At 38.0% G+C, this 27,740-nt stretch overlaps 1 protein-coding gene across 3 annotated transcripts in view; it reads left to right on the top strand.

Moving 5' to 3' along the window:
• kaznb (kazrin, periplakin interacting protein b) overlaps positions 1-27,740 on the top strand; it is a 153,464-nt gene that overhangs the window by 99,255 nt on the left and 26,469 nt on the right. For 2 of the 3 annotated variants that reach the window (XM_089125035.1, XM_039674229.2), the window contains one exon: positions 17,785-17,886. In XM_089125035.1, coding sequence (XP_088981161.1) covers positions 17,785-17,886 — 102 coding nt within the window. Of the gene's footprint in view, positions 1-17,784; positions 17,887-22,756; positions 23,030-27,740 lie in introns of those variants that run through there. The other variant, XM_039674233.2, reaches the window with a different exon arrangement.

The raw sequence follows: 27,740 nt of genomic DNA, 5'->3' as shown, positions 1-27,740 counted from the left end.
CAGGCAGTTAATTGCAGGCTTCATCGCAACAGTGGGAGTGGATTCTCTGAGAACTATTTTGTATGCCTGACATATGTTCCACTTGGTTTCTCATGGATGTTTTTATCACTGGTTTCCCATCCTTATATTTAGTATGGTCTCTTAATATTGTTTTTAGTAAACTTCTTTTAAACAAGATGAATTTCAGTATGCTTCTTTTTTAAAGAAATGTATTTACTGTATATTTATTCAATAAGAACCCATTAAATTGGTTTAATAATATTACATTTTATATCAAATAAACACAGCCTTGGTGAACATATAAGAGACTTTATGAACATTAATAAATCTTGTCATCTCCAAACCTTTACACATTACATGTATTTTTCTTAACCCATTGATAAATAGTAAGTTTTTCTTTTAAGCATAAAACTCTCTAAATTTAGTTAGATTTATAGATGAACAAGAAAAACTGAGGTAGGAAATCAATTATAAAACATATAATGTCCATAGTGGTGAGCAGGACGAGGCTGAGGGCTGTGAGAGAACGGTATAGCGGCTAGTGGTGTGATTAATAATGAGCGACACCATACGAGACCGGTGCGTCGCTCATTATTAATCGCGCCACCCACCTCGTGACGTTCTCTCACAGCCCTCAGCCTCGCCTGCTCACCATATCCGTTTTGCTTAAATTTAAATTAAGATTAATTCAATTTAACAGGATAATTCACCCCAAACTGAAAATTCTGTCATCAATTACTCACCCAATTGCAATTTTTGGGTGGCCTATTCCTTTAAGGATGCTTTTACTGAAAAACATTACGAAAGTACTGATTAGGAAAATCAATTTCTGCTATGTGTTTGAATTTGCCCAGTCATATACAGTAATGCCACACACATCACAGTCTTGCAAAAATAAATGAAAGCTATACTCTAATGGCCAATATCCCTTAGAGTCTGCCAGTTCTGATTCATAAGCAAGTTTGTCAGAGAATAGTTTTCTTCCAGCCTTAAATTTATGTATTGCTGCTAGCTTGTTTTGTGGCAGCATCCGTGTGAGTTATTTGTTTGCACTCCGTTTTTGGTCACATAAAAAAGGCTGACTTGTAAAAATAAAAATCTTTCTTTTTTTGTGAGAATAATGTGACATGTTTGCAGAACTGGATGAATCACACTGGCTAGCATACAATTATTGAATTAATTATCTAAAAATTAATTTGCAGTTCTCACTAATGCTCAAAAAAATTCATCACATACAGTAGCTGACACTCAAAAAAGCCGCTAACTTAATATGGAACGACACTAATAATTTAAACTGTGACAGCCTCTCAGAATTAATTTGGAAAGCTATTAATAACTTCATTTATGATCTATCTATCCCAGACATAATTGTTATTTGTTTACATGACGTATTGTAATAACCCTTGAGTCTATTAGCATAGGAATTGCTCTGGAGAGCCAGGTCTAAATGCTACAAGGCCTCTGCGAGCATCATTCATTCATTAGGAATCTTTCCAGAGTCTGGACTGCATTGATCGGTGTTCTCATCACTTCGCCCTGAACATACTCTCCTCACCTCCTCGTGCTGCAGCAGTGACGCAGTCTCAATACAACGCTGCTGTATTCCCCCCACGTCTCCCATTCAGATATCGATCAGAGGCCAATATGTTACTTTCATTTCCTCCTACGCGTGTTGCAGCCAGAGGAAATGCCTAATGTCATCAAAGCACTCCATTAACTTGAAAAGAGGAGGGTGGCGTTGGAGAGACCCCATCCCGACAGATGGCTATCGACACGGGGCCCGAAGCCAACCCTTAGTTGCGCTCATACCACCGATGCCATCGGTGCGCTTCTAATGAGACACCGGAGGAAAAGTATGTGACGTCTTTCTGCTTTTAACACTAGCAAACTAGATTCTGTTTGGTTGTGAGTGTACTTAAAAGAGTGCAAGCTGTATGTGGACAAAGACCAAAATGGCTTTACGGGTGGTTGCGCAACAGGTTGCGTGCTCAAATGGAACAACAAAAAAGCTCTTACATTAGCGCTGGCAATTTAGTGAGTACACTTTAAAAATTACTGGGTAACCCAACTTTGGGTCAAATATGGACAAACCCAGCCACTGGGTTACATTTTTTAATTACATTTTAACCCAATGTTTGGGTTTGTCCATATTTGACCCAAAGTTGGGTTAAAACAACCCAGCATTTTTAGAGTGTACATTCATGTCTAGTATCTGAACTGGCCATGTTATCTGACAAAACAACTAGAAGTACAGTATAACTTGAGTATATAACATAAATTACATTAAATGTTACATTTAATTCTTTTCTGGCAGGCGTTGTTCTGAATAAAGTATATAAATATGTCTTGTTGTGATCACCTTTATCTGCCATCCAATAGCAAGCATAATTCAGAAAACTAGCCTGTTCTCTTGTCTTATAGGTTCACCCAAGCATCTGCCATTCTTTAAATGTCCCTTCACTCCATGTCATGAGAATATTAAAAAGAATCTGGTTGAGCAAGGGATCAGTTCCCCCTTTTCTGTTCCCATCAAGTATGAACCTTCTATAGAGGTCTCAGCTGCTCAGTTCAATGTTTGTGTGTGTGTGTGTGAGAGAGAGAGAAGAGTTTCTTGTTTTTCCATTGTGTTTGTTGGATTTCTTTCAGACAGATTTTGTAGCTTTAATCTTTGTTGTAAATCCGACCTTATCTCATCTGTGTGCTCAGAAAAGCTCTCAAAGTCAAGGAGATGAGGGCCTACATCTGTGATTAGAATTCTCCAGACGAACATCTCTGGCCCTGCTTAAACCTGGTATTAAGATTTGTCTCTGGTGATCTGAACACAAGATGGATCACCATTCTCCCATGATCACTTGAGATCAAAACTTGTGACTACATTAAAGTGGTATTTTAAAAAATGACATTTATGTATGTGCATTTTGGCAGAGACACTTTTATCCAAAGCAACCAACTTCCAAATGCATGATGCATCCAGTGCATTCCCTAGAAAGCAAACCCATGACATTGGCATTGCTTGCGCATGCTCTACGGATTGAGCTGCAATACTGTGAGAAATAGTAAGTTGGATTTTTACCCTCATTCAGTAGTTTAAAATGTTCACAGCACTCTCAATAATGAATGTAGGAAGGGCTCTATTGGTTCCATTTTTGTGGTAACTTGCACATTGTTTTGCAAGCTCAATATTTCATTCAACCTTAAACTTTCTGCCAGGTGACTGAAATGTTAAGAATGTGAGGGACTCATGGGTAAGTTGTCAATCAAAGCAGATTAACGCACAATGTGTTTACATATCTGCTGTTCTTGCTGTTTTTTGGGTTTATGTACGACTTATGAAACCTAATCATTGGGTAGTGGACCATAACGTTGATAATTGCCTAGATTTACTGCACTTGACATTTTGTGAAAGTGGATTCAGTTTGGCCTTGTGTGCAATCGACTTCAACTTCAATGTAAAAGGCCGTCTTTACAGCCATAGAGACGTACAAAGATACATCTTGAGTGTACAGTGAGATAAATATTTGAGCATCAGTGAAAAAGAAGATGAGAGGACAGTCTATTTGGGAATAATAATGAAATGCAAAGTAAGAAGCAACCAAATGGGAAGAGTAAGGCGATTCATCAGATGTTGGCTGTCTCACATTTCATTACTGAGATGCCAGTCATTCCCTCTCTGCTAATGCACACACTGACAGCTGTAAGCTTTGGATACCCAAAGGGCAGAGTAAGCATTTTTATTTTTTCTCAAAGAGAGAAGCCTGTGCTGAATAACATTAATAAATCACTCTCAGTCACCGCCACTTGATACCTGACACAATTGTGTCGATTGATGCAGAAAAGCCTGTTTTCCTCAATTAAACACACTAGCAGTCCAGATCCAGACCCATGATTGGTTCCAGTGGGCTAGGAATCATTTATCAATTAATATCATTAAAATGTAGCTGATTGTTTATTCACATGGATAAACAGCATCTGAAGTGAAATGTATGTTTAATGTCATGACAACTAGAGACTATTTTTACTATTTAAAATGGATTATTTCTTACTTTTAGAATGTATTAAGGTTGTTAACCTGAAAATGCACACTAAATTGTACTGAAATTCATAGCTATAAATCATATTGACTGTTGAAAGTGTAAGCTATTTTGAGACCTTTGATTGATTGGACCTTTAGATTCTAATTAGAAATTTAGACTCTAGGTGGATTTATCGAATATCCCTGAGGCCTTATGAAAGATGCTGATCTTTGACATCTGTAGCAACGGGGAAGCTTTGGTTGTGAAAAACACTCAGTTTCAAGCTTAATTGCAACGGTTCTGAATCCCAAAGTGCAATCATACTCATTTTATAAGATTATGCCTCTGTATTAATGGACGCCATATTTGTTTTGACGCCTTAGTGATTTCTATCACACACTTGTCTGTCCTTCACTGGCAGTTGGAATTGAAATGTCAAACCCCAGTGACCTTTCCCCAAGATCCCCTGTGTGGGTTTCTGACCCTTAAAGAGCAGCTTAGATCATTAGTATCCAGCTAAGCTCTCTGTAACATTTAGATTGCCCTGCACACCCAGTCAATCCCGTCTGAGTAAGCAATCATTTGAATTCTGCAGGAAACCCGACTTTGTTTTGAGTATTGGACTGTGCAGGCCTGAGAAGCACTTAAATACATTTATCCTTAGGAACATGCAACATATATCATAGCTGTTGCTTCCAAGAGTTTCATGTGAACACATTACTTCAGAGAGCACCATTTTCGTTTACCCCAGGCTTTATTCGCTTTCTCCAGGGACTTTATTTTCTCATTTTTACTTGTTACTGATCTTTAGATCTCACTTCTCATCATCGTATATATATAGGCTATATATACTTTGTATATATGTATATGTATGTGATATACCACTAGTTCTTAGGGTACTGTAATAGACATGTATTTGTTAAATTATATTGAATGAAATATTATATTCTATTCTTAGTATATCTTAATGTCATTTATTCCTATAAATATATAATCCCTCATAAATGATTCTAATATGCTAATTTGGTGCTAAAGACACATTTCTTAATATTATCAATGTTTACAAAGAAATGGTTGTGCTGCTTAATATTTTCTGGAAACAAACTGAAAATTATACATATTTAAGGATCCTTTGATGAATAGTAAAGTAAATTATAAACTATAACATTATAAGTGTTTCTATTGTAACTGGGTCAATTTAATCCATTTTCCTGAATAAAAGTATTTATTTCTTTTTTTTTTTCAGAAATTCCAAACTTTTGTCCAGTAGGCTACTGTATTTGTTTATGACTATTTTCCAGATTTAAACGTTTATATATATATATGTGCTTTATATATGCTTTCTGAGCCAGTCATGTGTGTTGTCTTACTGTATGCACTACTTCTTATGGAGTCCCCTAAGTCCCCTAGTCATATGAGATAATCATATTTTAGGTCCTTGCCATCAAAATTTTCAGAGTAAAACTACAGTAAAGCAATTTGCTGACAAAATGAACACTATTTAAAACCCCTGGGCTAAAGCACTAAAGAAAACAGTTAAATAATTTTTTTTCTAGGTAATAGAGCTGTGTGAAATAATATGGTGGAGGTATAGACATGAGGGAGGTGGTACTTTTGTACTTATAACAGTAGTATCAAGATTGAAAAACTCTCAAGGAATGCCGGTGTCTTGTGTTGTTTTTGACTAGTCCTCCATCTCATACTGCTTATAATAGACTCATCTTTCAGCGTTTCCAGCGGATATTAGAGAAAAAAGTCTATTGAAATATTTACTGTCACAGCTGACCTCACATGAACAGATCCCATGTTCAAAGAGATTCTTTCCTCGCATTATTCTGACATGCATCGTCACTCCTAACATTCCCACATGGAATTGTCTGTTTGCTCTTTATTCTTTTCATTAGGAATGAGAGGTATTCTCTTTAAAGAGACAATGAGAAATAGGACGGCATGTAATATTTAAACCGTGTGTGTGTGTGTGTGTGTGAGAGAGAGAGAGAGAGAAATCAAGTGCTGAATCGTCCACACAGATTCCAGCTATACCAAATCCACTTGAATGATAGTAATACTATATCATTATTGCATATTCGTCACAAGGCAGTTGTTGTTAGAAATTCAATTTGCTTAAACTCATGAAGACAACTATTTATCAGATATTATCATGATTCACCCAGGCCCAGAGTATTGCATAGCGCCATTGACGTCTTTGGATATCTCCAAACTTTCCTTCCACACCAGTTATGAATAGAACTGCAATGGCCTTCTGCAGCAAAGTGGCTCTTTGAATCATCGCCCGCAGCATTGTCTTTTGACAGCCATTGTCATTCAGATGCTTTGTGCACTTCATTTAGTAATACTTTGTCACCTTTGATAGTGAGCTTTCAGTTCATTTTCATGATAATACTTCATTAATACACTTTATTTGACTGATCCATCATCACCTACACAAAAGAATGGGAGTGAGTATTGAGTTTCCAGGACTTTTGCACTGGTGTGCGTCTACTACTGTATAGGCGGAGGATGGACTGAAGCTGAAGCTGATATCTAAGAGGTGGTGATAACGCTAAAGGATGAAGTTGCAGCCACTGATCTCTCTAGTAACTAGTAACGTTTAGGTTAGTCAGGCATGGATTTGGAAAGGGAAATCTGATCCTAGACCAGCAGTTTTAGTCTGTTTTATCCTGGATGTGGTAAATGTTTAATTCAATCTACAGTTCCATATGCAAGTCAGTGTGACTAAAATCTGTATATAAAGCTATATAGACATACAGTAAATGAACAGCCTTTCATTTGCAGTAATGGTCCTCTGCTTATCGCTTTTGGGATTCTTCCCACCCCCTACTTTCCCTTACTGTGCCTGTTTCATGCTGCTTAATTGCTGACCTTTGTATTCCATCTGCCCCTTGTGTGCATCGCATCATGGTGCTGTTTAATGATCTGAGAACAGACATTGGCCTTTCACGCTGATCCAGGGCTGATTCCCTGCCCGAATCCTAATCTCAGCCGTCGTTAAAGAAACTGGCAATTTCTGTTTCATCCCTGCTGACAGCACTTGCTTGAATTTCCGTCAGTGTTCTCATTTATTGCAATGGCAGTTATTCAGCTGGTGCATACATATTTTAAACACTAGTCTGTTATTGCAGGGTTTTTCCAGCATTGAAAATATTTTGGCGGCCAGCAAAATCAATCTTTGTCCCGCCAAAGATTAAATTGATCATTTAATATGACAATAACTGGTGTTGTTCTGTAGTACTAGTACCCACTGATAGCCAGCTGCTTTAAGAAGAGCGTCAAAGCAGGTGTCTATTAATGTGTTTTAGCAGCGTTGAGCTTTTTAGCCAATCAGATGTGTTTAAGTTAGTGATAATCCGTTTAACACTGCAAAAACTGTATTTTTGTTCTGCACGCTTGTGAATCTTTCATTATAACCAACAAATTAGAAACATTGTCAATGAGAGATTTACTGCAGCTTCATTGATTATAATGGGAGTTTTTGCTAGAGTGCAGCTTTGTGTACCTCTTTTGTGATTGACAGCTTTAATGATTATAATGGTAGCGATCTTTACTCACTCTCTGTATGTTTTCATGCTGCTAAATACTCATTGCAAAGTGTCTGGATTGACAACCGTATTTAAATGTGTGATTGAATCCGATTGACAGTGATAACCATTGCAAAGTACGGAACAAAACAATCTGATACTTTCAAAGGTCAAATGATCTCTGCATTAAGTCTTGGAGTGTAAAAGCAAAATAAAAAATGACACTTTTCCTTTGTAATGTGTTACTTTGTTGTTCGTTTTATTACTAACTTTTCAAATTAGTCAGTGTCTTTTTTTTTTTTTTTTTTTTACAAATTTACTGATTTAGTATAAAATAGTTCTAAGCATTTTCTTTTGTGATCAGACCTGACAGTGAATATTTGTTATTTTATGAATACATAGTGTAAGTTAATATTATAACCTGTTTCTTTGCCTTTATTTTGTATTTAATGTCAGTACTGGGCTCGCAGTTTACAGGGGTAGGGTACCTGTGTGTTTGTGGATGATTCGCCTGCACCAAACACCCATTTTAACCCAGGAACAACCCTGTATTGTTAGCTAGTTCACTAGTAAAACTTTGCTTGTGAAGTACAGTCTTTTTGATGAATGTATGTACAATTCATTGGTGTTACTGATTCCCTCTGCAGCATTTTATCCGTCTGTGGCGGAGCTGTCGGGTCTCTGATGAGGCGAAGAGTGTATCTGTGGAAAGCCTCTGCTCTGGGCAGTGGATTGCTGCAGAGCTGACAGTAACCACACACACCAAGTGACAGTCAATCACACAGCCCTTGAAGCATCGTCTCGGGCTTAATATGCAGTGAATGCAGTGCCTATTGATTTCCTCCGTTGTCCATGACTATAAATACAGATTAATAAACAACATTTTTCCAGCCTCTGGCAGCATCCTGTCCACGGGGACAGAACTCAGACTGAATTTCTGAGGGTCGAGAGAGATGATGGACACAGGGCTTGAGATTTTGATCACTTACATCTATCTGGACACTGAACAGAAGCCCAAAGGGTCTCATCTCGTATGAATGGTGTGTATGGTATCCTATGTCAGTCATAAACCAGACAAGTCCAGTAAACTGATGTAGAAGTAGACTTTCTATAAAATGAAGTCAGAATAAAATATATATGCGTATATACACACTCATGGGCAATAAAATTCAGCCAAGCTAAAAATGGCAAAATATAGGGCCAGGTTTACTAAAAACTCGCTCCAATGCAAACCCGCTTTTGGCGTTAAAAAACTACTGTAAAGATTTACTGAAGACACGCAGTGAAAAGTTATCACTGAAAAGGCATAGACCCAGTTATTTTTGCAGCTTATCTTATTGCATAATGCAAAATTTATGAGAGGAGATTATTTATATGAATCATGCAAGGTGATCTACTAAATTTTGCGCTAGTCAATTTACTGATATTTGCACCATTATTTAACACGTTGGTCATTATGGAAATGATCTGGCTGCATCTGTGTTCTTTAATTTGTGTCATCATTAGATCACACACAAAACTTTCCAGTCCCATTTGCGCTTTTTTTAATTGTGCGCTCACGCAAATTTGCATTGTTTTAGTAAATCTGGCCCTTAGTGGTCTTAACCATTTTAAACACAAATCACTGGTCAGGAAGTTAGCAAGAATTGCACAAATACTGTTTGCGGACAGCTTTTTATTGAAAGAAGAGTCTGTGTTTCACTCATAGACTGCAAAAAAAGATGGGCGACGCCCCTTCGCTCTTGTCCATCAGAGAGAACTGAAGCCGCCAGTGTCGAGATATGACGCTGACATCTTGGAACTTGAGTCAGTTGCTGTTTTCGGGACCAGACATGCGCAGTCGTGAGCACGAAGTAAAGCCGCGAAATCAAGGCCGCGCCTCATTTGCGCTGAATCAAACGCAAGCACACGCCCCGCCTCTGTCTGCTTCGTTCTTCTCCAATGATGTCTGCTGATTGCAGAACCTCGTTAAAATAAGGTAAACACAACTACTAACCACATAATCAAAATTATTAAAAAAAAGTCCGTTGGTGCTTCAGTGACTACCTCGCACAGAGAGAACCTGTCAATCACAGCTGTCAACCATGATGTCAGAGCACCGTCTTTAGCATCACATAACTAACTAAAAACAAATTTATTTTAAAAACGAACACTTGAAATTACATCAACGTGATAGAAACTACAGTAAATGACAGAAACTATCTTTGGAAAAAGGATATGTGAAGTGGAATTTAATTGTTTAGTTGGTCTCGCGTCCCATTGAATAACATGGGGAGGCGGGGTTTATGAGCTATACTAGGACCGGTCACAGGGGAGCGTTCGAGACGTTTTGGCTTCACTTTTGAGGGCTTGTGCGGCATGCTTGGTTTCACTCAATGTTAATGGCTTCAAACAGTTCATGAGTTTTTGAAAAATGTCTCCCAGTTAGCTTGAGTTTAGTGTAAGAATCTGGACTCTGACCAGGCCAAAACATGAGCCCGATGGACATGTTCTTAAGCTACTTCTTGGTTGTCTTTGTAATCTGGCCAGGAGCATTGTCTTAAAATCTGATCATTGCTCTGTAGATAACATCTTTTCATATGGGGAAGCAATTATTCTGTACTGCAAAGCATTAAATGATTTTTCACTGTGGTAGAGAGATGTAGTTTTATATTTTCACCAGATTTTTGAAGACACTCTGGAGCATCGCCATGCAACTCGTTTTTCCACTGTAATCCATCACTTCACACAGAACTTCCCACATTCAGAAGTGTATTTTTATTTTATTTCTTAAACTTTGTTTTTTTTTTAAGTTTTATATATATTTGTGCGTGTTTCTCTTGTAGCCCAGATAGAGCAGCTGTGTTTAAATCAGTACTTATATGGTCACACTACTTTAGTAGTAGCCTCTTGGGATATTTTGCTCAAATAGATTTAGATTTTTTCTGCTTGGGACTTTTGCAGTTTTCAGCTTGAAATTACGTTTGCACTATTTGTTTCTCCAAGGATTAGTTTATCATGCACAGGTGAAGCTCATTCGCACAATACAATTCGATTTGTAATATTAACTCTAAATTTACTCTTAGTAAAATTAATTTGTTTCTGTTCAATGAATATGGCCTTAAGGATTTTACTGTTGCAGACCAAATATAAAGACCCTCTGAAATGGTAGCATGAAGGATTTTCAAGCTTCTAAACCCACATAATATCCTTCTATACTCCATCAATGCCAGAAAACAAAACTCTCTGCATTGGAGGGCCCAACTTTCAGGCTGCCTTAAGCTTTTCTCCTTCCACGAGTTTTACCAACTCTTCTCTCTTTTACCACAATTCACTGTGAAGATTGTTTCGATTCATCAATGCCATCTGCGGCATAGCCGTGCTAATGATATCCAGTAACTGCTGGGTAATGCATCTAAGTGAGAAAGCTTTTTTTTTGTACTGTAGTGCTCCTTCGCTCTGAATTTGGATGAGGTTCATGTTTGTGCCTGGGAGTGTCCTGAGAGTACAGAACTATGGTAAAGGTTCATTTATATCTTTTAATGGGACTCAACACATGAATTTATTAATTTTATCTAGATATACAGAGGTCTGATATAATTTTGATTTACAGTATTGATGTGTAATATTGACATTATTGAAATTTTGCCTTGGCTTAAGGATCTACATTACGCCTCTGGTCATGATCTACATAAAAAAAAATAATTTAAAGAATGTGATGGATTTTTAATATGGTTAGAGGGTTAGTTTACCCAAAAATGAAAATTATGTCGTTAATGACTCGCCTTCATGCCGTTCTAAGCCCGTACCCCGTTCATCTTCGGAACACAGTTTAAGATATTTTAGATTTAGTCCGATTTTAGATTTAGCTTTCTGTCCATCCATTGAAAATGTATGTACGGTACACTGTCCTTGTCCAGAAAGGAAATACAGACATCATCAAAGTAGTCCATGTGACATCAGTGGGTTAGTTGAAGCATTGAAAATACATTTTGGTCCAAAAATAACACAAACTACGACTTTATTCAGCATTGTATTGTCTTCCGGTTTTGTTGTCAATCCGTGTTCAGAGACGCTTGGTGACGTTTATCTGGTGTGTCCGTGTCTTCGTTTACAGTCTGAGGGAGACGCACGCTGTCAACAAAACAATCTTCGCAAACATGTTTAAGGATTTTGACACAGAGGAAGACTTGCCTTTTTATGCCCAGCCATATTTATTTGAAACCGACACAGACACGGGTTCAAATAAATACACGGACCCAACAGATATACAAGTCATCAGGGTCTTACGTCAGCAGCGTCACTGAACGCGGACTGACAACAATACAATGCTGAATAAAGTCGTAGTTTTTGTTATTTTTGGACCAAAATGTATTTTCGATGCTTCAAAACATTCTAACTAACCCATCTGATGTCACATGGACTAGTTTGATGATGTCTTTTTTTCCTTTCTGGACAAGGACAGTATATTGTACACATTTTCAATGGAGGGGCAAAAAGCTCTCGGACTAAATCTAAAACATCTTAAACTGTGTTCCGAAGATGAACGGAGGTCTTACAGGCTTAGAACGAAATGAGGGTGAGTCATTAATGACATCATTTTCATTTTTGGTGAACTAACCCTTTAATAGACAATTTCAGTCAATTTCAGCCTCTTAGTTTAAAATCAACAAACGCAGGCAGAAATGCAAAACTCAAAATGTTTTTATTTATTTATGTGGAAAACATGGTCTTCAACATTTACAAATCAGAAACCACATTGGCACTAATGCACATTTAATTGGCTTTCTCCAAATGAAATGTTCATAAGTGCCAGTGTGTGGATGCGCTATAGTGAATACTTAATGTAGTAAGAAGGATTAAAAATTAAGAACAATTGCGAGTTTTTTTGCTTTCAACAAATGTTTATCTGGGTTTTTAACCTTCAACCAATGAAGGTATTTTGCATATCCAGCTTATTGTGCTACAAAATAAAGCAGAACATTTTTAAATTGGATTGACGTTTTGTTTGTTTTTCAAGGTGGAATGCATAGACTTAAATAGGTGCAGTATTTCCATTTGCCATCTATACATTTCTTACAGAACGCATTTAGACCCACTTATTCGTTTATTATGACTTTTCTCATGGTCCTTTTTTCTCTTCCTTCTATTTAGTGGTGATTAATAATGCAGTGTGTTTTCTCGTTAACTAGCCGCTTTAACAGAGGAGCAAAGACTGTCACATCCGTAATAGAATACAGAGGGAGTTTAGCATCAGCAAACAACTAAATAAAGGGATAATTACAGCTTTAGTTTTATACAAATAGCTCGGCAATAGAATTAATCCATCTTCTTGCTTACAATTGGTGCAATGGTGCACAACCAAAATCACACTGTGGCATCATCAGACGCAAGCCCCACCCACTGCACAGGTATTTTAAGACAGGTCAGCATGTCACTGGTCTAGATATCTTGAGTGATATGTTGTGTTGACAGGTATTGCATTAATAAGGAAGTGCAGGGGCGCCTAGAGACACACTGATTGACAATATGCTGCCTCCAAGTCTGGCCAGGTTGACCTCTTGCCCACAGGAAAAATCGACCTTTCTGTAGTGTGTATGTGTGGGTTTTGGCTGTCGCCAGAGAGACAAAGGTGAGCTGCCAGGGGCCAGGCTATTTGTCAGCAGTATTCATAGCAACGCTCCCAGCAGACTGTGCATTTGTCTATAATTGTGTTTTAGTTGCAGATTAATATTGAGGGAGGGACTCGAGACATATCTAGGAACCAGAATATCATTCCTGATATCAAATAAAAATAAATGCTGAAACCAGCCAACAATGGTTTCTCCACCTGGCCAAGCAGGTATATAACTGCTTTTGCTGGGCAACTAGCTGAAAAGTGCCCAAAATCTGAGTGAAACAAGCCAACAGACCAGATCAGAAAACCAGCTTAGACTTAGATGCTTAAACCATCGTAAGCTGTTTTTTCAGCATGGCCAATTATGTATTTACTTGGTTTATATGGGCAACTAACTAAAGAGTCCCCTGAACCCATCTAAAACCAGCCAAGACTTTTTTTTTTTTTTTTTTTTTGCTTAATGTGGTCTTTCAGCGGGGCCAAGCATATATTTAAATAGTTTAAGTGGGAAACTAGCTGAAAAAAACAGCTTAGACTGGTTTAAGATGTTTTTTTTTTCAGTAGGGATAGAGAATTGTGGGCAACCACCCATACAACTCTTGCTACTGCATAGTAACCAATCAGAACAACCTAGCAAACACATAGCAAAGCCCTCCAGCCATATTTTCCTCCAAAACAGTCTTTAAGTTCATGTATTCACTCCTGCACAGCTATTTGTGTCAGCAGACTCTTATTGCATCTCTTCATTATTTTCATAACCTTTGACCTCTTGATAAAAGCTTTATATCTAGTATGCAGGAGGCCAAACTGTATTACCTCACTTTAGTTGATATGTTTGTTATGTTTGGTTGCCTTTGTGGCACTAATGGGATAAGAAAGGGCAGAACAATAGTTTTTAACCTAATGATCCTATATTCAAATAGAATTATAGCTTGGGTAAGCAGTCTTGATATTCAGAAATGTCTGGACTGTGTGAAAGTTAAATGATAATGACTCTAAATCGTCCAAAGGCAACACGAGGATGGCACTTTGGTGGTGTAAAAGGAAAAAATGAACCCTATAAAGCCTTTTTCTAAATAGTCCTTTTATTTGCTCTTTGCGACAGACATCTTTCAGAAATGAACTATCTCAACAGGGTTGCGTCCAAAGAGCCTTCAATAGCTCCATTAAAAATCCCTCAAATGAGTTAGTCCTGATGGGTTTAGCAAGTTGAATCTGAGGGAAGATGGAAATAGGAAAGACTTTAATCTGGGTGGATGCGGTAATATTAATGAGATTATTATTCTTGTATTCATTGAAACACTGTAAATAGTCTTTATATTCTTGCATTTATTTTATTTTAGTAAGTTTTTATTTCTAATTTTTAGTTTGTTTAAAAAAATTATACATGACCTAAAATCGAAAGACAGTACAACCTACAGTATTGATTGGACTGTACTTGTATCCCGCACAGCCTCAGTTTTCATTCACATCAAGTGAAATATGGCGTCTACCCAGTGACTAAGGTCCATTAAACACATTTGTATGGATGGTTTTCACTTCTGCCATAGGATGTGCTCAAAGGTAATGTGAAAGAGAAATATGTTTGAGTGTCAGTGGAACCTGCTATACAAACCATAGGGTGGTTGTTGTTGTTGTTTTCTTAAAGAAAGGTTTGACAGCTTCTATATCCTGGGACCTTTTCATTGTTATGAGTAATTTCTTAAACTTTCAGTGAGACAGAAAGGAAGATCAACTTACTGAAGTTGGTCAAACACAGTGTAATTTAACCAGATCACATCCATAAGGTGCTTCAGTCAATACAGATATACATTATACTGAGCACATTAGGTTAGGGGTCAGTAAACCTCTCTGTGCACCATTGCCCAATTTTTCTTTATTTCTACTTAAACAGGTAGCTATTATAGTAATGATTGTTCATTTTTTTGCCATTTATTAAACTGCCTCAGTGCACCAAAAGATTAAGCCTTGAATAATGTGCTGCACTTTACAAATTCGTCTTAATATATACAAAAATGTAAATGACTGGCCATTTCAATATCCTCAATATCCATTAAATGGTTCAACTGGCTGGCTTTGTCATGCCATTAGTAACCCAGCAGAGCACAGATTTGTGAAGAGCACTCTTAGATACAGGATATTTTCGGTCCTTAATGAAGGTTTTCAATCAATACCTTGTAACCAAGAAGCATCTGTAGAACTGGGCAGACATAAAAAGCAGAAATGTGAATTCAGTCATTCATCACCATTGAACCACTACTGAAAACGATGCCATTACGCAACAGGGATATTGACTCAGCCAGACTGAAAATGGACCCCTCTTGGCTTTTTAAACAAACTTTTCTAGTTGTTCCATGTCATTCCAGTCTATTTTTAAAAAGTCATTTTTAGAGAGTGTAACCACAATGAATATTTTATAACTGATGAAATATTTTTTAAAACTATATTAGTTTCCTAATTCCTGACGCTTTTCCTATATCTCAGGGATCTTCAACAGTTGGTCTGCAAACCCTACCCAGACAGCAAACTGACATTGAATCAACGTGGAAACGAAGTCTCTCATGACATTGAAACAACGTTGATTTTGCTCATCGAATTAACGTTGAACCAACGTCAGACGCGGCATTCTTCAAAGCTAAATGAAAATCGAAAATTGATTTGCTTTCATAGCGTTGAAACAACGTTGATTTCAAGCTGATTTTCTGTTAGTTTTGAAAGAATGACGCGTCTGATGTTGGTTCAACGTTAATTCGATGAGCAAAACAATGTCAGATCAATGTTGTTTCGATGTCATGTTTCCACGTTGATTCAATGTCAGTTTGCTATCTGGGTAGGGGGGTCCATGGCATTACTTTAAAGGGTTAGTTCACCCAAAAATGAAAATTAAGTCATTAATTACTCCCCCCCATGCTGTACCAACCTCGTAAGACCTTCATTCGTCTTTGGAACACAAATTAAGATATTTTTGATTAAATTTGAGAGGTTGATCACTGCTACATAGGCTGCCTAAGGGATCGAAATTTGACGGCCCAGAAAGTCAATGAAGAAAATGTTTAAATATTCCATGTGACAACAGTGGCTCAAGTGGCTCAGATAAGAGTTCGAGAGATTTCCACGACACACGCGCGAGAACTGAAATGAAGACGTTGAAAGAAATCTCTTGAACTTGGTTCACTTCCGGAAACTCAGTTCACTACAGAGAGAGAGCATGAATGAACACACCGTCCTTTTAAAACCAGCTGGGCGGCCTCCGATTGGCTTTCAAGCGCCACTTTAATGATCGGCCAATCACAGCAACCTGTGAGCAAAGAGACTGAGCTAGAGATTGAGAGAAGTTAATGAGCACAACCAACATGTGCAAAGTACACTAACGTGCACAGAACAATGAAAACAAAACTCTAAACACACGTGGAATATAACATCCACAAACAGAATCTTTACAATAATAATGTATAAAATAATAATACATTTTTACAATAATAATTAATGATATTAATAATAATTACAAACTTGGAATTTGGTCCAGGTCGCCCAAAGCACAACGGCACTACATGTCGGAGCAGTTGCCCGCGAGGTTTTTATACATTGTGCAACAGGGGGTCCTTTGGCTTAAAATGTTTGAAGGCTCTAGCTAGTAAAATGCACTGTAGGATGAGGACCAGCATTTAGAAAGGATGGGGAAAAAAGGATTTGCAGTGTAACATGTCTGAGAACAGAATAAGTCACATTAGGGGCTTTGTAAGTGTAAGCAGGTAACAAGAACAGATACAGAGACAGAGAAAAGGGCACTTGAAGACACTTCAATTAGCAGCGTCAGTTCAGGTGTGCAGCCGGCTGTGAAGTCTGAGTCACGAGAGGGAGGGGAAGAAAGAACAGGCAGTGCTGAGATGGTATCTGTTAAAGGGAATGGCGAAGAATGAACGCTGTCTGACACAATAATGTGGAAAATAGCACCATTTCATATCTCCTGTCAATGTCTGTGGTAATTGACACACAATTCCTCACTGAAGTGACATACCGGCAATCCATGTCGGCGTCAGGTGGTGTAAGGTGTGTGATGACAAAAGAGCCATGATATAGTCTTTTGAAAGATTGGTACGCCGCCCTTGTTCCTTCCACATGGGTACACAGAAATCCCTTGTGGCTTCTGAAAACCTTGCGATGTTACCGCACGGAGGAAGATGATTGATGGTGGTTGTGAATCTCAGCACTCTCTCGTCCTCATCAAACGAACATTGTTAGCTTTTTTCCCCTCTTCCTTTTCAGATCCCAGGGAAAATCGTGATTCGGTGTGTTGTCCGTTGCACTGTACAATAAATTGCTACCTGTCACTTTCAATGCACATTGATTACGGTTACGGCGTGGGCCGTGGACGGAGGATGATTATTTGTCTTTAAAAGCTATTCAGTGGATGTGGAGGTTTTGCGTGGTGCGTGTCACTGTTTCAGAGTTAATTACAGATGAGCAATAATAGCTGCGAGATGCTCTGTGAGTCGCTCCGACACACTCCTCATGCTTTACTTGTAGGAGGCCTGCAATTTGCCACCCTTTGCCACTTACAAAGGCGAAAATGTCAAACCTCTCGGTTAGCTCGAACGTGAACAAGCTCAAATCCTTTTGTTTTTCTGTCTTGCAGAGCCTTCGGTCCACCACCGGCAGAAGGTTTCTGATCTCGCTTTCCAGACAGGCATGTCGAGCTTGATGGACTTCGGCACTCCAGATTCTTCACTTGACAAGGGTAAGATGTCCAAATATGCATAAGCACAATATTGCGATCATACCAAGTAGTAATTTTCCTCAGGGTGTGAACATGCGGCGCTCGGGTAATTCATCACAACGCTGAATGGCAATAAAACAAACCCATTGTCCTGTGGATTTTCACCCTCTCCCCGCTCATGTATTTGCGAGGAGCAAAGCGTATGCGACTAAAGAAACGCACTTCTACAAATTGCGAGAGAGTCATCTTGTAAGAAGACAAAAAAGCTTTGTTTGATTCGTAAAATGTCACCCGCTGTGGGGAGGCGTCATTATGAAGTGTATTGATTAAACTGGAAATTGAAAAGAATCTCTAAGTCTTATTCTAGACATCCCATTTTCCACACATAATGACGCCCGTTACTCTCTATTGCCTTTCCTCCGAGTGCTGTCCTCCTAAATCATAATCTTTATGTCTTTATCAAAGCCAGCATCACAAAGAAGCCAAACTACCCTCTTAGGATGATAGAGAGTCTTCATTTTAACTAGTAGCAGGAATAATTTTCGACTTCACTCAGGCTGATGGCGAACACTGAATGCTAATGTATTGAAAGCACCCGCAGCATGGGTTTGTTTGTGCTTTATACTAGTAATATACATACTAATTTGTATTAGTATGTACAGTCTATTGTTTTATTTTATTCTATTCTTTTTGTTCAGTTTTGTTCATTTCTGTTCTTTTTTCTTTATTTTGGTTTTGCTGTTCATTTCTGTTTATATTAATAAATAGATAACTGCTGTTTTCATGTAAGTATTGTATTTATATTGGCATTAAATCTGGTCATATACAGTACCAACATACCATGCCATGGTATATGTGAAGAGTTCAGATGCAAAAGCCTCTATTTGAAATTTTCTTCTTTAATGATGATTTTTATCAAACTTGTATATTTAAGTTCAGTAATTTCACTTAAATAACAATTAATAGGTAATTATCATTGCCATTTATATAACAATTGCTCCTTAAATAACAATTAATAGGTAATTATCATTGCCATTTAAGTGAAATTACTGAACTTAAATATACAAGTTTGATAAAAATCATCATTAAAGAAGAAAATTTCAAATGGCATTTAGAGGCTTTTGCATCTGAACTCTTCATGTATATATCGAAGTATCATGGTATTTTCTTATGCCATTGCTATACCATGGTACTGTCACAGGTTTTTGGTAAGAGCTGTTCCATTCTATCTTATTCTTTCCCACTCTTTGGATTTTACTCTTTTTTCTGTTTCTATTCTTTTCTCTCTTGTTGCTCGTTTCACCCTGTGTGAAAAGCATTATTGATGTTGTGCTTGCTGTCAGTACTTCATTACTCCCAGCCGAGCCTTAAATTGTTTTGAAAGATAACGCTCGGTCTGCCAGGCAACTGTATCTATGCAGTAGAGAAATAAAAGGAAGCAGGCTGCCATATTAGAGCTCTTTAATGTACTAAATTCATTACTTTCAGCCTCGTGTGCTCATACAAGCTCACTTATTTGCAACACAACAACTTGAGAGAAAGACTCGGTGGTTGAGCTTTCCCTGATGGACACGTACATTTAATCAACGGGCAACACACTTGGGCACATCCTGTGTTATATATTAAGGCAGTCACTCATTCATTAAACAAACAGTGTATGTTTTATATTATCACATTGAGTTGTTTGTGTGCAAACTGGTTATACTTTCCCCAGCAGGCACTCTGAACTCAGTACCAGCATTCTGGTCTTTAAGAGAGAGTGATAAAAGGAAAGATGAGTCAGTGTTAAGACCCTAAGATTCATTGAGTCCTCTTGCCCAGCTGTGTGTAAGACTGCCACTCAGTAATAGGTTGAAGCCTGTGCACTGCACTGGGACTGAGAGTAGGCCTCTATCTGCCGGTGACTCCATTAGCTCTGTGAGACAGGGGACACTCATCCAGCCCTTTATCTGACAATACGTCCCACAGATCCCTGCATGAAGTCTGCTGCATGGAATTATGGGATGGGGATGGAAAAATATGATGGATTGCCGAAACGGGGTGGGGTGTCAGCTTCACAAACAGTGTTTTCAGCTACGCGGTCTTTCTATGTTGCAAACATCCAATAATAACACAAGTACAGTTTATATACAAAAGTAAAAGTTTATAGTCCGGATATAAACACTGATGTTGCGGCAGCGATCAAAATTATAAGGTGTGGTATCACACTGAAGTTCCTGCATGCTCTTTCCTATTCAATAAAAGTGAACAGCTCTGTAAATGACTAAAAAGCACTATAAAAGGATCAAAAACATATTTAATTTTATTTTATTTGAATTATCAGCTAATTTTGGATTCTAAAAGTAGCCCATATGGTTCATTTGGTAACACTTTACAATAAGGTTCGTTTATTAAACATTAGTTAAAGGGGTGATGAACTGAGAAATCAAATATAATAGGTCATCATATTATATGAATATCCTGTAAGTTTCAGAACTGAAAATGCCCTTGTTGGTCCAATAAAAGCTTTTATTGACACCAGACTCTGCAAACGACTCGTTTTTCAAAGTGGGGAACTATGACTTCAAAGAGGATAAAACACCACCCCCCGCAGGAGAAGATCAACACCTTCTTAAACACGGCTGGTTTAGCCCCACCCACTGATTCGCGCATTACACGCATAGCTAAATAGATTCCTCCCTCGTGATGACAAACCAGATCGAGCTACCGAGCAATAGAGAATATTGTGCAGTGCCTGGTTGTGGAAGGAGACAGTGGCTGCATATGCTTCTGGATTCCAATAGGACTGGATGGTTAAACTTTATTTTTAATGACGTTCCAGCAGATGAGGGTAAAACATTGTCTGTTTGTTCGCTACATTTCACTGAGGATTGTTTTGTAAACAAGACTGGATTTGCAGATCGATTAAGAGTAAAGAACAGTGCTGTGCCGTCTATATTGGATCTGACAGGAATGGTGCAACACACAGACTCTGGGTCGAACATGTATGGGCAAATCATTCCGGTTGCCATTTTACAACATTGGACGTTTTCAGAACAATTTCCCCCACGTACACCGACGAATGAGTTGAAACTCATTATAATATGCAAAACTGTTTTCCACTCACAGGAGTGGGCGTTTACTTCCAAATCTTAAGGGCGAGACGCCCATAAAAACCAAGCGTTTTTCAGCTAGGCTCAAAACTAGGGTAGAAAATAGCCTATTACTTATTCATTTTAATGTTTTTGAATGCAAAAACCAAGCGAACGTCATAAGTTGACCTCAGACAACAATATGATAAAATTTAAAAAGCCAGTTCATGACCCCTTTAATGTATTAAAGGGTTAGTTCACCCAAAAATGAAAATTAAGTCATTAATTACTCACCCCCATGCTGTACCAACCCCGTAAGACCTTCGTTCATCTTCGGAACACAAATAAAGATATTTTTGATTGAATCTGAGGGCTGGATCACTTTTCCATAGACAGCCTGAGGGACTGCCTCTTGACGGCCCAGAAAGTCATTAAAAGAAAAGGTTTAAATATTCCATGTTCCTACAGTGGCTCAACTATAACTTTATCAAGTGACGAGACTACTTTTTCTGCGAAAAAAAAACGTAAATAACGACTTTATTCGACTTTCCATTACTTCCTTATGGGCGCATGCGCGAGAACTGAGACGAGACCGTTCTTCTTCGACTACTTTTTGTTACCGGCTGCTCATCGCTTAGGAGTTTTACCGCCCCCTACCGTATAAGATGACGTACTGCTTGTAAACAGAACGTTTTGCGCCTCCGGCTATATCAGTACGTCATCTTATACGGTAGGGGGCGGTAAAACTCCTAAGCGGTGAGCAGCCGGTAACAAAAAGTAGTCGAAGAAGAACGGTCTCGTCTCAGTTCTCGCGCATGCGCCCAAAAGGAAGTAATGGAAAGTCGAATAAAGTCGTTATTTACGTTTTTTTTTCGCACAAAAAGTAGTCTCGTCGCTTGATAAAGTTATAGTTGAGCCACTGTAGGCACATGGAATATTTAAACCTTTTCTTTTAATGACTTTCTGGGCCGTCAAGAGGCAGTCCCTCAGGCTGTCTATGGAAGAGTCATCCAGCTCTCAGATTCAATCAAAAATATCTTTATTTGTGTTCCGAAGATGAACGAAGGTCTTACGGGGTTGGTACAGCATGGGGGTGAGTAATTAATGACTTAATTTTCATTTTTGGGTGAACTAACCCTTTAACTAACATGAACTAACCATGAGCAATACTGTTTGTTACTGTTTTTGTTCATCTTTGTTAACGTTTCATTGTTTGTTCATGTTAGTTCACAGTGCACTAATGTTAGCAAGATTTTAACATTAACAAAGATTAACAAATGCTGAAGTGTTGTTCATTCTTAGTTACTTAATAACTAATGAACCTTATTGTAAAGTGTTACAGTTTCTTTTTAATTTATTTTGTAGTTACTGTCAGTTTGATCTTTGTTAATTGTAATAAAATGAATCGCTCCAAAAACGTTTAGTGTTTAGTATTTCAGCTTATGATTTTTGGTGCCCAACAACTTTTAATGACAAAGAGCAGCGTACATGCTGCTAATCTTCTCTTTCTGTGTGCCAAATTCATACTGGTAAATGACAGAATAACAATTTTTGGGTGAAATGTTCCTTTAACATTAGAGAACAGTGTCTGTGTCTTGTTCCCACCGTTAGATGGAGCTGCAGGGCCGCTGAAGAGAGACTCACCTGCCCTCTCACCTGATCAGAAAAGCTATTTGTCTCCTCCCCCTGTCCTATGAATGCGCCTGTTCATACAATGCTGGGAAAAGCAGTGTCATTCCCTTTTTGAACCCTTTTTAGGCCGAGAGGAGTGTGTGTGTGTGAGACAGTATAGGAAGAGTGTAGAGGGGGTGGGGAACTTCAGAAAACGCCCTAGAGAAACTCCCAGAACTGGTATACGGGCTCACAGAGGAAGGCGGCTCAAACTTGTTTATACTCACTCGGGAACCCCTCCCTAGTAACCTGTCAGGGAGGAGTGCGTGGACTGTGGTAGGAGTGAGCAGTGTACCTGTGTGTGTGCAGGAGGTTTATTTGAGTTTTCTTGCTATGAGAAAAAGCACCGGCGCTGAAAGTGGAGCCTGCCGGAGCCGGCACAGCGGGAGTCATGAGATCTGAAAGAGAGGAGGGCAGACCAGGTGAGTGTTTGCGTGTGTGTACGAGAGCTCAAGATGGAAACTACAGCCGTTACGCACTGAATCATATAACCAGCTGACCAGGCATGTAAATCTGTATGTGTTACTTACGATGTCATGTGTGTCAGCAAGTGTTTGGACACACGTAGGATATTGGATGACCTGTGATTCCCAACCAGGAGGTTCTTTGGAAAGATTTTGCTTTGTTCAAGCTTCTGTATAAGACGAAAACTGTGACTTCTAATACTAATATCATGGCTGCTAGAAGGTTAAAAGACTTACTCATATAACACTCCATTCAGTTCCTTTTTGAAGAAATCTTGTAGGTTATAATAGAAATTTAAAAAGAGAATATTTCAGATTTTGTGTCATTATGGACTTAATGATGGGGAACATAATTCAAAAAAGTGACCTATATCCTGCCGTTTTAAACTTTTGTACTTTGATAGATGACCACCTTTTGGACTATTTGATGAGTCAAGGACACACAAAGCAAGCATGCGGTTGTCTTTAATTTCATGTAATATTGAGTAATACTATGATTTACCATGTATGACGTGTAGCTCTTACCCAGCAATCAGCTGTAATTACGTTAGTGACACATATGTTGTTTGTGAGAGCATATGAGATTGCGATCATAAAGTGGTCTCTCTGTTTATGTGGGGATAAATTTGCAACGCGCATCAGACCCATAATCTGTCACAATAATCTGCTTTGAATGTATGACAATGATCAGAGTGAAATAGTCCTATACACACTGAAAAACAGTCCTATACACACTGAAATGAAAAGAAAAACATTTCATTATTTATTAACTTTTATTTTCAAAGTGGAAATATTTTATTGCCAAGCTCTTTGTAATCTCTAGTTTCAGTCCGTTGTGACATTTTGAAATCTTTACAATCCTCTCTCATTGGTTTACTCACAAAAGCATTAAAGCTGATCTGGAATCAGCCACTGTTTATACGTCTATAGTGGATGGTAATAATACCTGTGTCTTCTCCACACCCTGCTAAATCAACACTGTGAGACTGATCTTTACACTCCTTACTCAAAGTCTAACAACAGACCCAGCAGGAACTTATGGATCATTTTTAGGCACTTGGATAATTGCCATCGGGCGAAAACAGGAGGAATGCAAACCATGCGTACAGTTGCTTACACAACATTACACGGTCTCATAGTGCACATAGTTTGAATTCACGCTCATGAAGATAATTATATAGGTGATTAATGTGTGAGGTGTCTTATGAAGTCAGGTTTCATCAAAAGCGGCGTGCTTTTGAATGCTTGTTTTATCTGATTCATTCTAAGTGTTTGATCTTGATTGTATGTCAGTGCAGCTTGTGCCTTTGAAAGTCTTTAGAGCAGGGTAGTATTGTTTTTGACTGAATGATTGAATTTTGTTATTGTGTTCTTCCTTAACCTTGCCTCAGGACGCTTCCACCATTGCTCTTTGAGATCCGCTAACATTAGATGGGTACATTGGTGCTGATCTGTTGTTAAGAACAAACAATTGTTGTGTTTGTGTATGGTTTTTGTATCTATGGTTCGGGCTGGACAATACAACAGTAACATACCTGGGGATTTTCTGCATATTTATGTATTTGCACTGAAATGGACTTATAGCATTTATTTATATAACTCTCATGCTCACCAAGCTTGCATATATTTGTTCAATTTAAAATAACTAATTTCAAAATTTAATTTACTCCTGTTTGAAAGCAAAGCAGTCATTCCTCCATTCATCTCCGTGTCACATGATCTTTCAGAAATCATTCTAATATGCGGATTTGGCACTCAAATAATATTAAAATGTTTAAAACGGGTGTGCTACTTAATATTTTTACGGAAACCACATTTTTTTCGTGATTCTTTGATGAACGTTCAAAAGAACAGCATTTATTTGAAATAGAAATCTTTTTAACAATATAAACATCTTAACTTATATTATTCTTTCTGAATAACAAATCTTACTGAACTTTAAAAAGGTAGTGTATTTTTGTAAAGCATTTTAATATAAAAAAAACCTAAAAATCATTATAAAAAAATTTGTCCATTGATAATTTAGATATAGCCATTTTTGTTGATGCAGAAATGCATTTGTGTCTGTTTATTTCATCATTTACAAGTGGACACACAGGTGTACCTGCTAGTGTCTGTGTGTGTGTGTGAGCTCATTGTCCAATGGTATTTCGAGACTGTTGTGCCACCGGCGCCAACATGGCTTGGTATGACCTCTGCGGCTCACTGATCTACTTGGTGCCAGTGGTTACGCTCCAAATAGATGAAGATAATGAATTTGACCCTCCAAGCCCCTGATGCCAGATGGTTCTGTCAAGCTCTGCCCTTCTCTTTCACCCCAGTGTACAAACTACAAGTTCACACCACAGCTCACGGACAAGTTTCATGCAGCCAAAACCTTGTCTGGAGCACCCACGCCGTCAGCTACCACAGATGCTGCATTCCATCACCTCGGCCAAATCCACAGGGATTTTGAGGAGAGACACTTCACGTCAGTGTTTGTGTTACGCAACAGAGCAAATGATACGTCCTAAACAAAATTGTGCAGACGGAAAGAACTGTCCAACAGGATTTGCTGCTGCCTAGCTAAATGACTGAACAAAGTGGGTTCATTCCAGTATCAGAGGAAAGCATATGCTTGAGTAGGAGGTGAACAAAAACAACAGTAACAGCATTTTGAATATTTGAAGTCGATCCATTATTGCTTCACAGTGACTGGTAGGCCAAGTTTCCAAACATGAATTGGGCGCCAGGGGCATGTAAATGTGTGCGGACACATGTAAATATCTTGGCATCAGAAAGTTCAGAATGATCTGTTTCTTTTTTGTTTTGTTTTTTTGCCGCCAAGCTGCAATATAAGTTTTTTTGGTTTTTTTTACACATTTAAAGGGGTACTTCACCACAGGCAAAATGGACTTCCAATAAAACATGGCTGTCTATAGAGTATAAAGTTTTTTTTTTTTTTCTGGCAATAAACAGATAAAAAAAGGCTGTTGTCTTGCCTTTTGATAAATAGGCAGGAAGTCTTCGACACCCATAATGCACTGGGTATGTTGCTGTCCAAAGCCACTCCCATCATTCTCCAATGAATACGCTTACCAGAGTAAAATACTGCTTTAGTAGGAAATACTTCTTAGCAAACTATTAGTCATAATGGTGTCGACGTGTTTTTTTTTTTTTTTCCAGGTGCAAGAATACAAAGATTAAACGTTTAGCAGGAGTGAGTTACTTTTGGTTTCCAGTAAAGGATCCAGAGCGTTGTAGGTAGTGGCCATTATAGAAAATCTAAAAAGTTGTGTGTTTGTAGTCACGTAACCAGTCGTTCTGTCAGTTCCACCTAACCTGCCGAAGTGAAATCTGTTCCATTTTTTTCATAATGGTCTTTAAAGGGTTAACATAGTGTTCTGTTAATAACCCTCTGTCGATCTGACTGTCCGTGAGTGGTGATACAAAAATGTGGAGGTATAATCTGTAGTTTTCACAAAATTCTTGGAGCCGTCAAAAGAAAGCCCCTTTTGCTAACAAATAAACATGAATTTCTTGGTCCAGGTAACACTGAGAACAAGTAAAAATGATTAATTTACATATTCTACCAACGTTGTAACAAAGTGGGTTGAAATCGCCTAAGTTACACTTTAACAGCTTTTCTGTGTAGGTGAATGTTAACTCATTTAAATATATGAAGAGTTCAGATGCAAAAGCCTCTAAATGCCATTTGAAATTTTCTTCTTTAATGATGATTTTTATCAAACTTGTATATTTAAGTTCAGTAATTTCACTTAAATAACAATTAATAGGTAATTATCATTGGCATTTAAGTGAAATCACTGAACTTAAATATACAAGCTTAATAAAAATGATCATTCTAGAAGAAAATTTCAAATGGCACTTAGAGGCTTTTGCATCTCTCTTCATATACTGTATATATAATACTTATATTTTTCTATTGTTATTATTTTAGCTACACTGTAAAAAATATTGTTAGTTTAACTTAAAAAAGTAAGTAACCTGGTTGCCTTAAAATTTTAAGTTGATTGAACGGTTAATACAATGAAGGAGATTAATTTAAGCATCAGAAACTCAAAATAACAAGTTATCTCAACTAAATAAATAATTTAAGTTGATTTGACAAAAGAAAAAATGTTGTGATAACAAATCTTGAAAATATTTTTTTTTTTTACAGTTTAGTGAGCTCCAAAGCTGATGAATTACCAGGAGTGTTTTTGGGAACATCACATTGAGTGTTTATGTATGTGCGAGTTTTGGTCGGGCACTTGGTGCCCGTCGGTTGGCATGGCCTAATCTGTCCTTAATGAAAGTGTGATTCCCACTATCTCCATTTGGTATGGGGAGGCTGAACTAACTTGCAATTTAACGCAGAGCAATTAATTCAGCACAGCTGTTACCCTCAGATATCCCCACACAGAAGACTATAGAAACACACACACACACACACACACACACACATACACACAGAGAGAGAAGGTTTTCTCACTTTTTGCCTTCATACATGCAAAATTGATTCGATTCTGCACAGATGCCAACAATACATATGCTTTTAACCTTCACTTAATCTCAAAAGTGTGCTACACTCAAGTCAGCTGTATTTTCTTGACAGAAAGATGTGATGGCAATCTCTTCACATTGCGCGAGTCTTGTAATGCATTTTCATGCATGTATTTTAGCACTG

Source organism: Pimephales promelas, chromosome 21 (genome assembly GCF_988280905.1).
Source record: "Pimephales promelas chromosome 21, fPimPro1.hap1.1, whole genome shotgun sequence".
Taxonomy (NCBI): domain Eukaryota; kingdom Metazoa; phylum Chordata; class Actinopteri; order Cypriniformes; family Leuciscidae; genus Pimephales; species Pimephales promelas.
The sequence above is the reverse complement of the archived record's forward strand: the minus strand, read 5'-3'. Positions and strand labels throughout refer to the sequence as shown.